The sequence below is a fragment of the Homarus americanus genome, unplaced genomic scaffold, assembly GCF_018991925.1.
Source record: "Homarus americanus isolate GMGI-L3 unplaced genomic scaffold, GMGI_Hamer_2.0 scaffold46197, whole genome shotgun sequence".
Lineage (NCBI taxonomy): Eukaryota > Metazoa > Arthropoda > Malacostraca > Decapoda > Nephropidae > Homarus > Homarus americanus.
In genome coordinates this window covers 4,958,824-4,972,293 of record NW_024723050.1, presented here as the reverse complement: position 1 = coordinate 4,972,293, position 13,470 = coordinate 4,958,824, and the positions used below count along the sequence as shown (strand labels likewise).

At 42.6% G+C, this 13,470-nt stretch overlaps 1 protein-coding gene across 2 annotated transcripts in view; it reads left to right on the top strand.

Moving 5' to 3' along the window:
• The window catches only part of LOC121863299 (OTU domain-containing protein 3-like), a 132,763-nt gene extending 120,495 nt beyond the window's left edge, over nt 1-12,268 (top strand). For both annotated transcript variants that reach the window (XM_042361890.1, XM_042361889.1), the window contains 2 exons: nt 9,052-9,361; nt 12,066-12,268. In XM_042361890.1, coding sequence (XP_042217824.1) covers nt 9,052-9,361; nt 12,066-12,253 — 498 coding nt within the window. In that variant the 3' untranslated portion in view covers nt 12,254-12,268. The remainder of the gene's footprint in view (nt 1-9,051; nt 9,362-12,065) is intronic.
• Nucleotides 12,269-13,470: the final 1,202 nt, after the last annotated feature.

The window sequence follows — 13,470 nt, the reverse complement described above, 5'->3', positions numbered from 1 at the left end:
AATGCTTTTTCTCATATTGTGTTTAAATATTTTGAATGTATTAAATATACTATTCAACAAGTATTTACTCTTTCTTTTCACATAAATGCTAACAAAACATGAAGCATTGCATTGTAATCAAATGAACTAAAATATAGAGCGGACCTAAGACTGGTGTAAAGTTGAAAACAGATGTTGCGAACACAGTCTTACAAAGATAGCTTAATTATAAGTTTCGAAAATTATTGAAAAAATGTACCGATGCTTAAATCTCAAATATATAATATATATAAGGAAATAAATCAAACCTCTGTCAAGTAAATGGCAAAATTTTACCATATTCAATCCAGAAATCAGTTTCCGGAAAAAAACTGAACCTCGGTGACGTTACTAGTGTTTAAGTCACTACAGTAGTGCTGCAGCAGTGAGTTTTGTGAACTGGCCTTGTTTTAAACAGTCAAGGCTATAACATCATGCATTTTGCACTGACACTGCGGTTAATGATAAGTATTGTTTTTTATTAACATTAGCTTACGAGTTTAGGCTGTGTTACTTACCGGTACGAATGGCCAGTGGGAGTCAGGGTGGTTGGTGAGGACTACTGATTAATGCCTGATTACTAGCTGTCTTATGTGGCGAGTATAGGGTAAAACTTAAATTTTAAATTGAAAATTTGGGGTGTTCATATGCCCAGTACGCAGGATGAGGGGTGTGTGTGTGTGTGTGTGCAAGGTGGTGTAATGCATCTAGTGTGGCAGCATTACGTTAGTGTCAAGGTGCAAACACTGCTTGCTTCCTCTCACTTTCAGCTACCACCGCTGGCTAGCCCTTGTGGCGAACAGGGAAGCAACTTGCATAAGTCTTCCCCTGCCAGTAAAAAGTCTCCTCACCATCAAGACTCCTGCTGTGCCTCCTTGTGGCAACACACAGTAACTGGGTGCCTCGTGGGCCCAGGCTAGACCAGCAGGGGATCTCGGAGTAGCAGTGAGCCCCAGAGGGACGGCGCATAGGCCCACTGGCATGTGGACGCGTCATGGCGCCTACCAACCACCGCCCTGCTGCTTTGCGGATTAACCTTGGTAGGTATAAGGCTACGGGAGTAAACCCTGAACGAAAAATCTGTGGTGGAGCCCCACATCAGGCAGACATGCTTACAGAGCTCCAACAAGACCCCAACTGCGGTATAGGCGGAAGAGGTGACCACCATGGGAACCCAACGACTACACTGACGGAAGAAGGCAATGCATGATGGACAGGCTACTAAGGCGAAACCCAACAAACTGGGCTAACGGCAGTCTATTGCCACTCTATCTCTCCCCAGTCGTTGCAACACTTGCATTACTGGATCAGGAAAAGAGAGAGCCAAAATGTGTGGTAGCAGCCTGCACTCCTGCCTCACCACATAAATCAACTCACACACAGCCATCATCCAGCTCATTATACTCCTCCTCCTCCTCCTCATCATCATCATAATCATCATCATCATCAAACCCTTATGCCCCAAAAGTTCTATGGCGACGGACGAGTGGCGACGGGGACAGGCAGAGATGACTGCCGGGAGTTTTGGTTACAACTCTGGTCGATTATGCACTGGGATCTAGGCAGCAATGCAATCCGGTCCTGTCTGTGCAACTGAGCAGTCCTTTTGAGAAGCCACTCTGCTCACCCTACATGAGGAGGGGGCTAGAAAAGGTGCCCTAAACATAGCCTGCCTAAAGAACCAACCTGACTGGACAACCACAACCAATAAGGTCATCCTTATGCCTGTCAAATACACAATTGTAATCACAGATCAAACTATACAACCTTTTATGGTCGCTGCATGGAATGTCAGGACCCTTCTGGATACTGGCACAATGCACGTCCTGAAAGAAGAACTGCCCTTGTGGCAAAAGAGCTGGCTAAATATAACATCGACATAGCAGCCATTAGTGAGTCCTGGCTCCAAGACAAGGGTCGATTCACAGAATGGGGGTCTGGCTATACCTTCTTCTGGAAGGGTAAACCTTCTGCGGAGAGAAACCGCATTTATGGAGTTGGCTTTGCCATCCGCCAACGCATCCTACACAAGCTAACTGAAATACCTGTTGGGATCAACGAGCGCCTCATGACGCTCAGAGTCCCACTGAATCACTCACGTCATGGCTTTTTCATCAGTGCCAAATCGACCCCCTCACTTGGGAGACGATCACTCCACACCATAACGCTTGGAGGATCACCACACGAGAAGGTTTCAATACTTTTGAATTAGTCCGACTGCAAACCAAGGTAGACAAGCGCCAACGCCGGAAAGACACTGCCCCCGCCCCTCCTGCACTCGATGGAGCTCTCCATATGTGCAACATCTGTGAACGACTCTGCCGGTCCCGTATCGGCCTCTTTAGTCACCCCAGAACTCACCAACCTACTGTAGGTGACATCCTTAATAACGCATATCATTGTATCATAGCTGGATGATCGTCATACTCGATTCCGAGTGACAGCAAAGTAGTAGTAGTAGGATAAAGGTAAAATTTATAACTAATACTGTACAGGTGTTTGAGGCTGCATGGGGAGTCTTGGTAATTAGTAACATTTTCTGCATATCACAAGTACCTCATAACTGCAACTCCCTCACGAAAGAAGGTCTCCCCTGTATACTAGTACTGTACATTATACATATGGAAGCTAAATGAATTTCAGAGATTGAAATTAAAACATAAATTACAAATGATGGGAAAATTTTTAAATATAAAAGTTGACATACTTTAGCGTTATGCCTTAATATTTTTAAAGTACAGGTAATACTTTATATACCAGAAAAAGCTCTGACATACAAATTTATAGACTTCTAAGAGTCTGATGGATCAAACATAACCTAACAGACAGTGATGAAACCACAAGACACAACACATGACAAACTACAATACTGTATTCATAATAAATACAACTTCTGACAAGATTTCTACAGTTTGCATTACCGTACAAGAATTCATGTACTGTGCAATATGGGGTTTCTCAAAGACATTAACGAAAGGCTATAAACACTTACTTTTCCACTAGCAAAATTTGGAGGCTCAATTGGAGGATAGACTTTAATCAAGTCAAAAGCCACTTGTGTCATAAACCATTTAAAGGGTTTACAGTTCAACCTTTTCCTGATAGCTTTCTGTTCTGTTAAATCCCCAGGGTCAATTTTCTGATAAGTTGGCCGTCGCTTGTAGAGGAACTGGGCAAATTCATCCATCCAAACTTCGGCCACACGACGGTAATTCTGCAAGTTAGAAATATGTCGAACACAGAAAATAGGAGATCAAATGAAAATCAACACAGAACATGTAAAAATGTACTGTCAAACATATAAGAAAGATGTTCAATAAAAAAGGATTAGAAGAGAAAAGACAATAGCAAAGATCTCTAGAAAAAAATCTGAACTTTGTACTCTAAACAAAACATACACTGTACCCTCGTTAACTTGGGTCTTTACAGTTCAGATTTTGGATTAATTTATATGTTTTATCAAAAATTAATTAAATTATTTGAATTTGGAATGAATAAAAAATAACCAAACGGTTCCGAAAAGTTGCCTTGGTGACCACATAAAATATTCTATTTATAATTACTGTTGAAAATTAAATACAGTATAGTCTGCATTTACGCGGTCAATTGAACCAGTGGAGGTTCGCGTAAAACGAGAAACGCTTAAATGAAATAACAGAACATTGGGGATTAATTGAAATAGAGACTGGGCCGACCCCCAAACTCCACTTTTTCTGACACAATACAGTGAACCCTCACTTTACGCGGTCAATTGAACCCAATGCGGTTGCGTAAAGTGAGAAACGCGTAAAGTGAACAACATAACATATGGGATTAATTGAAATAGAGACCGGGCCGACCCCCAAACTCCACTTTTTCAGACGCAATTCCTACGTTTTAGTAAAAATAACTTCTTAATTTTATGATGGTATGCACACACAATTAATAATTAAGAGAAATATCAATAATATTAGGTTTTTTAACACTTACATTAGTAGAAAAGATGGCTGGGCACACGGGGATGGGGGGTTGGTTCCGAGGCAGAGGGCAGATTATTGGCCCTCGACTGTATCACTTGTATCAGTTGTATCACTATCCACCACAGAGGCTTGCAGGGCCTCTTTGTCAAACCCCCTCAAAGTCCATATAAGTCCATATCCTCACTATCATTATCACTGACTTGGGCCGGCTGTGGTGGGTGGCGGGTGAAGAACTCGGTAATATTTTGATGACTGGGCGACCTTGTGCGCACCCTGCTCGCGTCGCTCTCCGCGTAAAAGGGCACACACACCGCGGAAAGTGAGCATTCCGTGTTCGGCAGGGTTCCGCGTAAACGTGGAAACGCGTAAAGTGGGACCGCGTAAAGCGAGGGTTGACTGTATACAAATTATTATAGTTTACAGTTGATGGCCTGGGTCTGGACTGGTCATGGAGACACCAGGTGGTGTGGTGTTCACGTGGTGTAGTAACTCATTCTCGGGTGCTGATATGAAGGACCTCACGTGGTCATGGGGACACCGGGTGGTGTGGTGTTCACGTGGTGCAGTAACTCGTCCTCGGGTGTTGATATGAAGGACCTCACGTGGTCATGGAGATATCAGGTGGTGTGGTGTTCACGTGGTGTAGTAACTCATTCTCGGGTGCTGATATGAAGGACCTCACGTGGTCATGGGGACACCGGGTGGTGTGGTGTTCACGTGGTGCAGTAACTCGTCCTCGGGTGTTGATATGAAGGACCTCACGTGGTCATGGAGATATCAGGTGGTGTGGTGTTCACGTGGTGTAGTAACTCATTCTCGGGTGCTGATATGAAGGACCTCACGTGGTAATGGGGACACCGGGTAGTGTGGTGTTCACGTGGTACAGTAACTCATCCTCGGGTGTTGATATGAAGGACCTCACGTGGTCATGGGGACTCCGGGTGGTGTGGGGTGGTGTCACAGTACCCCACCCTCCTGGGTGGTGTGTTTTTTCGTAGTCAGGTGTGAAGCTGACCCACTGTTGTTCCCAGGGTGAATTGATAGCACCTTGTCAGAAGATGGCAGTCAGTTCCCAGGGGTGCTTATCTCACTGGTGGGTCACGGCTCTCACTGGTACTGTCTAGAGTCCAGTGCTGAATTCACTGGCTTAAACACTGTTCATCACTGTTCAACACTGGTCCCGCATCTGCATAGGTGTTCAGGATCTCCTGTAGGTCGTGTTCAGTGTGAGCAACAAGGGTGAGGTCATCTGCATACTGAAGTTCAGTAATGGAAGCTGCCGACACCTTTGTTCTTGCCTGGAGTCGTCTTATGTTGAAAAGACCCCCTTCACCTGGTGCTCGATGTTCACCCCGCTGACTAAATTGGCACTGGCACGAGTAAGGAAGGCAGCTAAGAAAATGGACAAGAGAGTTGGTGCCAGTACACACAGTTTAACCCCTGTTTGAATGAGGAAGAACTCTGACTGGGTGCCGTTGTGCAGGACACTGCCATTCATGCCATCGTGAAGTTGCCTCACAATGGCGATGAATTTTGGTGGGCAGCCAAAACCGCTGAGGGTCCACCAGAGGGCTTCCCTGTTGACCAAGTCGAAGGCCTTGGTTAGGTCGATGAAAGCCATGTACTGGTCACGACTCTGTTCTTTGCACTTTTCCTGTATCTGGCGGGCAGCAAAGATCATTTCAGTGGTGCCACGTGATGGTCTAAAGCCACATTGAGATACTGGGAGGAAGTCTTCCGCCTCAGGAAGAAGTCTGTTTAGGAGGACTCGGGCTATAATCTTGCCAGCTACGGAGAGCAGCGAGATCCCACGGTAGTTGCCACAATCTGACCGGTCTCCCTTGTTCTTATAAATATTGACAATGGAGGCATCTTTAAGAGCTTGGGGGATTTCCTCCTTTTCCCATATATTCTCCAGGAGAGAGTGGAGACGGCTGGTAAGTAGAGGTCCTCCTGCATTATACACCTCGGCTGGGATTTCATCAGGCCCTGAGGCTTTGTTATTTTTCATCTATTTGATGGCAGTAGCTACCTCATCCAGGGATGGAAGATAGCTGTGGTGAGTCTGCTCTGGATGCTGAGGGACCTGCCGGGGAGTCAGGACATCCACATCGGTGTTTTGGTTGAGCAATGAATGGTCGTGCTCTTTCTAGCACTGAAGGAGGTCATAGTCATCTTTAATTATGTGGTTACCGTCAGATGAGCGGAGGGGGGCTGTGCCAGTGTGCCACGAGTGAGTGGCCCATAAAATGTTTTAGTGAAAATAAAAAATTTGCGCATCTTGTGCTGAACTGCACGTTTTTGTGCTTGACAGGCTTTATTTTTAAGCCAGTCGTTCTTTAGATTGCGAAGTTCCCGCTGGGCTGCCGCTTTCTTCTTGCAGAAGGTTTCAGCTTTGGTCCGAGACTGAGGGTTGTTCTGCCAGTCAGTAAAAGCAGCACGTTTATCATCGATGTGTACTTTGATTGCCTCGTTATTTTCATCAAACCAGTCCTGGTGTATACTTTTGAACTGGCCAAGGGTCTTTGCAGGTTTTGTCATAACAGTATTAAGAGTATCCAATTCAGCACTGGGATTCATGTTGTTAGTTGTCGGGTTGTTTATAATCCCATGTTCGAGCTGCTCTTTGAAAGCATGTGCTACCGCCGGATCCTCCAGATGCTTAGTATTAAAACATCTCTTCTGGAGGCTTGCTGCCTTTGCCGCTTTGGGGCAACGTGAAGTGAGAGCTTGGCTCTGACAAATTGATGATCAGTGTCACAGTGGTCTGAGCCACTCATGGCACGGGTGATGAGGACATCTCGGTGATCTCTTACTCTGACAATGATGTAGTCAGTGAGATGCCAGTGTTTGGATCATGGGTGTTGCCATGATCCCTTGAACTTGTCGGCCTTCCTGAACAAGGTGTTGGTGATAGTGAGGTTGTGAGCAGCACACTTGCTGAGAAGGAGTAGGCCACTGGGATTACACTTGCCTAGTCTATTTCTCCCTATGGTTCCCTGCCAAATATTAGCATCTCTGCCAACTCTGGCATTGAAGTCGCCAAGGAGCACAACCTTGTCTTCTCTGGGGATAGAGGTTAGCACTCTGTCGAGGTCGGCATAAAAGGCCTCCTCTGCATCCAGTGTTGGGGCTTATGCACTGATGAAGAAGAAGGCATGACGTGAGTGATTTAGTGGGACTCGAAGTGTCATGAGGCGCTCGTTGATCACACACACACACACACCTTGTTGATCACTGCACTGTTATCAACAAGGCTATTGCACTAGGGCTGCCCACCAACCTGGTCTCATGGCTCACTGATTTCTTGCGTGGAGTCGCCAGGCAGTGAGGTATCAGGGCTTGGTCTCCACATTCCAACACCTCACCTGCGGTGTTCCCCAGGGGACCAAGATGGGACCACTGTGCTTCCTCATCCTGATCAACGACGCTCTATCGGACACTCCTCACAGGTGGAAGTACGTGGATGACTGCACTGTGGGGGTTTCGGTGGACAACACCGCAGCAGACTACTCATCGCTACAAGGCACCCTGGACAGGCTACAGGCATGAACCACGGAGAACAAGGTCACCATCAACCACACCAAAACCGTAGTCATGCACGTCAATACCGCCACCACTCCAGTGCAAGCCCCAGCAGTCACAGTGGGTGCCCATCCTTTCCAGCTGGTGCAGTCTGCCAAACTCCTGGGTGTAACCATAGACAACAAACTTGACTGGAAGGCCCATGTAAATAACACAGTCAAGGCAGCCTCGTATCGTCTCTACATGCTACGACGACTTAGGTCACTTGGGACACCCACGCCAGAGCTGAGGACCATCTACAACGCCTTTATTCTCCCCAAACTAACGTATGCGTCACCAGCCTGGTTGTCTTCTCTCAACTCCACCCAAGAACGTCAGCTGGAGAAGGTACAGAAAAGGGCCTGCAGAATCATGCTCGGCACAGAATACTCTGGCTACACCAACGCTCTTGCCACCCTGGAAATGCCATCCCTCAGTGACCTCCACCACCAAGCACTGGAAAGGTTTGGCAGTGGACTACTGCACCACCCTCGTCATCGCCACCTCCTGCCACCTGCAGCCCCCCACCCAACTCGCGCAGTCCACCACTACAACAAAATTCAGTCAATAAGAGCCCGCACCGATAGATATAAGAATAGCACCATCCCATCTATTGTTAAAATAATAAACAACTCCTGATTTATGTACTGTACAGCCCTGTAAATGTATTCAATGCATATTATATCATTATGTCTAAATCAAATGTAAGTCTGTATATTTTCAGCCACCGGCTGCAACTCTATTAATAAACCGTTTATTATTATTATTATTATTATTATTATTATTATTATTATTATTATTATTATTATTATTATTATTATTACACACACACACACACACACACACATATATGGGAATTAAGACAACAAGCATCCAGTGAAGGTCTTGTTGTGTGACTGCATGGAGGTGAATTAAAAGATCAGCTGTTGAGCTTATCGTTTGGCAACCATGGTGCATGTTAACACCATTTCCACTCCATCTCTCCAATCACCCATGCCTTTCTGCTTTCTCACTCCATATTTTAAAATGTTATGTAATGTAATGTTGAAGGGATACAACTTTGCTCATTTATACTTATACTTATCACAATCTCCCTAAAAAATACTTTAGCTTTCGTGTTTATTCAAGACATCTTCAGGTCGTGAGACCCACTAATCCTCTAACCAAGAAAGGTGACCTGACATTCCATTAGAAGGTCAATACAGTTATATGAGATCACTAATCCCCCACCCTACCTCCACCTGACATTGAGTCAGGCCAAGTCTGGTCCCCCCCAAAAAATAATTCTTTATCTTTCATCCTTATTCAAGACATTTTCAGAAAATTCTCTCGATTTTCAACCTCGGAAAATTTGTTCCCACAGCTGGAATTTTGTGAAAATTCCGGCTTTGGGAATGATTTTCCGAGCAAATTTCAATTCCGGCTATTGGAGTTCCGGGTTTAATGGTTTCCGGCTAACGGAGATATTACTGTATTATGAAATCTTGATTACCTTTTTAATTGATAACAGGTTCAAGAATCTGGAGAAGATACAAAAGATAAAAAGAAAAATGGAATGAAGAGCTCTGATAAAGAGTACACGAGTGGTTATCCTCAAGACTACTGTCAAGATTATACTGGAGAAGACTACACATGGTCAGGGGAAGGATATGATTTATCGGAACCAGTTTATGAAGGGCTGTCCAAGGCTGAACACATGGTTATCGATCAAACTGGATGTGAGGATTTGCAGCTGATCCGAAAACAACTTGAGGCTCATGACTTCAACGTTCATGAAGCTATTGATTCTATACTCAATTATATTGTTCTGCAGCATAAAGGTGAGTAAAGGTGATTATGAGATGTATAAGATGTATTGAGATGTGTTTAGGGATAAAATGTATTGAGATGTGTTTAGGGATCTTGGAGGAGGACTACTGTAAAATATATTGAGAAAGAAATAGGTAATATATGTATGAATGTGTTGGGAGATTGTGGTTATACAATATTAAAAGATTTTTAACATTCAAGATTTTCATTGGATTTTTTTTTTAATAGCCAAATTTATATCTTTTTAGTAGTCCAAATTTTTCTTTTACTTGTTAGGCTTCAATTTATCAACCAAGTTATGATTTATCATTAAGAGAAAACTCATCATCGAACACCCATTCAGAATGTATCAACTTATCTCTTTGGAAAACATCTGCTTGGATATTCAAGTCAAGCAAGATACCTAGCAGCTACTTCACAGAAGTGCACTCACTACATAAACAGACTTTCAGGAACATGCTCAAAAGAACCAGATTTAACCTTTGAGATACAGGCTGTACCTCTCTAGTCCGGCATTCTGTGGTCCGGAAACTCCCGTGGTCCGGAACGATTTTAGTTTGTCCAACAGGTAGATAGGCAACTTTTTTTTTTATACTTATCTGAATTATTATTATTATTACAGGAGTATTAAATTTTTGCCACTCAGGCCCCAATGTGGGTCAGTGACCTATGCCCGGGTGGGCTAATCCCCATAAAAAAAAAACAACAACAAAGCCGCGGGAAAGTAAGGTTTGTTTACATCCGGCAGTTCGGCTGCTCTCTCTCTCTCTCTCCGCTTGTCTGTACAGAGTACAACATTTAACCCTTCAATATATATGAGCAGTAAATAAGTGTTGCTTTCATATTCTTATGTAGAGTAATGACGATATGTTTTCACATGTGCGCACTTACATACGCGCAGTCTCACTTTTTTTTTACCATTAATGGTTACCTACTTATATTGTTCCATTTATTAACATTAAATAACATTACAGGTACTTCAAACAACCATATTATTTTTTTTACATTAATTTTACTACAGCTACAATCAGGGTCTTATTTTCTTCAGTTTTATATGTAGAACCAATCAGTCACTGGTTTTGTAAGCTTTAACATAAACAATGCCGGCAGCCGTCTCGTCTTCTCGTGTGTTTTAATATTCCACGTATTATTAATAAATTGTATTGTTAATTTTGCACACACAAACATTAATTCAATAAAAACAAATTCAGAAACATTAATTAAAATATATATGAACAGTAAATAAGTGTTGCTTTCATATTCTTATGTAAAGTAATGACGATATGTTTTCACGTGTGCGCATGCGCACTTACATACGCGATCTCTCTTTTTTCTTTACCATTATCGTTAGCTACTTCTATTGTTCCATTTATTAACATTAAATAACATTACTTAAAACAACCATATTAATTTTACTACAGCTACAACCAAGGTCTTATTTTCTTCAGTTTTATATGTAGAACCAGTCAGTCACTGGTTTTGTAATCAACGAAAACAATGCTGTGTCATTTCCTCGTGTGTTTTAATATTCTACGTATTATTAATTAATTGTATTGCTCATTTTGCACACATAAACATTAATTCAATAAAAAAGACATTCAGTAATAAACAATAATGAATCTTTTGTACATAAGAGAAATGACGCTGTTTACACGATTATGCATGTCATCTGCACGTTGGCGGGCCGTTCAAACCCGTTGAAATTCAAGTTTCCGCCGTCAAAATTTTTTTAATTTTTTTTGTGTGTTCCAATAAAATACGTTGAATTAAAAACTCGCGAAATTTGAGAAGCTACTATACGACATTTAACCCTTCAATATGTCTTAAAAGAGACCATGATGCAGAGAAAGTGGTGCTAGTGCTTCCAAGCATAAGCACAAGTCACTATCTATCCAGGAAAAGGGTGAATTTCCATGGTCCGGCACCGGTCAGGTCCCGAGGTTGCCGGACTAGAGAGGTACAACCTGTACTACAATACAGTACTATAAACTCCCTCTTAACCTCTGGTTTCCCTTGCAAACCGGACTGGGGTCCAGCACTGGATACATATATCCGTAACCCTGAAAAACACAATCGAAATTCATTTAGTATAAGGGAAAGTTTGCATAAGCAGGGGTGGGTAACTCAGCAGCTGCCTCTGAGGAAGCAGTGGAGGTTGTTGCTGAGGAGCACTAAAGTGAAGTGCCTAAGAAATATAAAAAGTGTACAATGAACCAGGCAGTTACCACCTAGTAACATCTGTAACTCCTGTAGTTACTTCATAGTTGTTTAAGAGCACTTAATGTTCGCACAAACACTACTTGGCTTTTTCTATTTATATCTAATTCTGGTTTTTTACTGTAAATCAAAATTTATAGGTTGACTTGAACTAGATGACAGAGCCATAGCTGTGGTATGAAGTGGGTTTATTTGTCAAACACAGCTTCTAAAAGACCATTGGTCTTCAGTGGACAACTTTGCACCTGATCTTCCCCATTTTAAGACCGATGGGATTAATGGGGAAGGGAGGGTGATTGGTTTAACCAATTGGATTGAAATATTAACTCTGGCTGAGTAATTGAAAGTTGTTTGAGAATAGTGAACTCCTCAATGGGAAACCTTTATTATGAGAAGTTACCAGGCAACTGGCTTAACTGGAAAATGGGGTTTCAGGAGCAGTCCCACATATTTGGATTAAAATTTTGATAACTATTTAATTTAATTTTTCTTTATTAGGTGAATATCCACAAACAATCCCGAATAATAGCAGTGGTTTGTGGGGCCCCAATGGAACAGGAACACGTCTGTTTGGGGAAAATGCTGCTGCTCCTCCGCCACCTGCCATTCATCCAAGCTATCAGAAGAAGACTCCACAAGAGAAAATACAACAACGCTTACGTACTCAACAGGTACAGTATATATAATTTGAGTTAATCTTATTACATAGAAGATTTTATGGAATGGAAAAAGCATTACCTGTACATATAATTTTTGCTGCAAGATTTGTGCAAATAATGAAGTTTGGAGAAGATTAAAGATTTAAGTTCAACTTTATGACGCTGTAACAGAATTTTTTTTAAAATGAAGTTCCTGCTACAGCGATGGACTCTAACCTCTCCTCCCACTGTCCAGTATAACTTCTCATAAAAGAACTATAAGGGACTAACACATGTAATCATCATCATCCCTGTTTTAATACCTTTTTCTGTGCTTGCCTAGGTTAGCCGTGATTACTTGATGGCAACTCTCCACACTGCACAATCTCTTGCAGCCTCTCTCTTCAGGTTCTTATCTATGAAGTCATTTCTTACAGTCTCTCCCCATGTCATTTTTGGCCTACTCCTACCTCTCTCCCCTATCTAAATTTAAACTCATACCTCTCTTGACCCAGTTGATCTTGATTCCCTCCATGTGCCCAAACCTCATCAATACTATCAATGCCCAGCTGCCCTCATAGCTCTTAATAGGGTTTCCTGTCTTTCAAAGTCACATTACTTATTCACCTCTCCATTCCTATATCAGTTCACTCAAACCTACGTGTGCCATCCTCTTTAATTGCCCATTGTTTCACTGCCTTACTACATCCACTTCTCATTCCACTTGCATACATGTTTCCTTACACACAATAAAAGCAATAGTTTCCATAACTTCTAGCCACCTCTGACTTTTGCAATTTGGCTAGCTGAATAATAGAGGGGGAGGAGGGAGTGGAGTGTGGGAGACCCCGTTGCTTGGGAGTCAACAGAGGTGGCATCCCAGCTGGGCTGTGTTGCTATGGCTAATGTTGAGGCAAAGTAGCCAGTGTCTATACAAATGGCGCTTGTGTTAAACTTCCATTGGTATTTCCATAATGGTTTTAGCTACATTTTTTCATCTAGATTGTATACAAATGTTATTTGAAGTAGCACAATTGTTAATAACATAAAAAAGTTAGGTGGTATGGTTTATGAATGTTGGAAAGGAATGTACACACAATCAAAAAAGTATCTGTGCACATTTTGCGTGAAACCATCTGATACCACAGACAATGGATATTGAAAAATGTCCGTTGATCCTACCCCATGCTGGTAGCCCTGCTTTCGTGAGGATGCCATATATTGCTTTCTAGCAACATTTCCTGTTTTATCCATTGTAAATATTG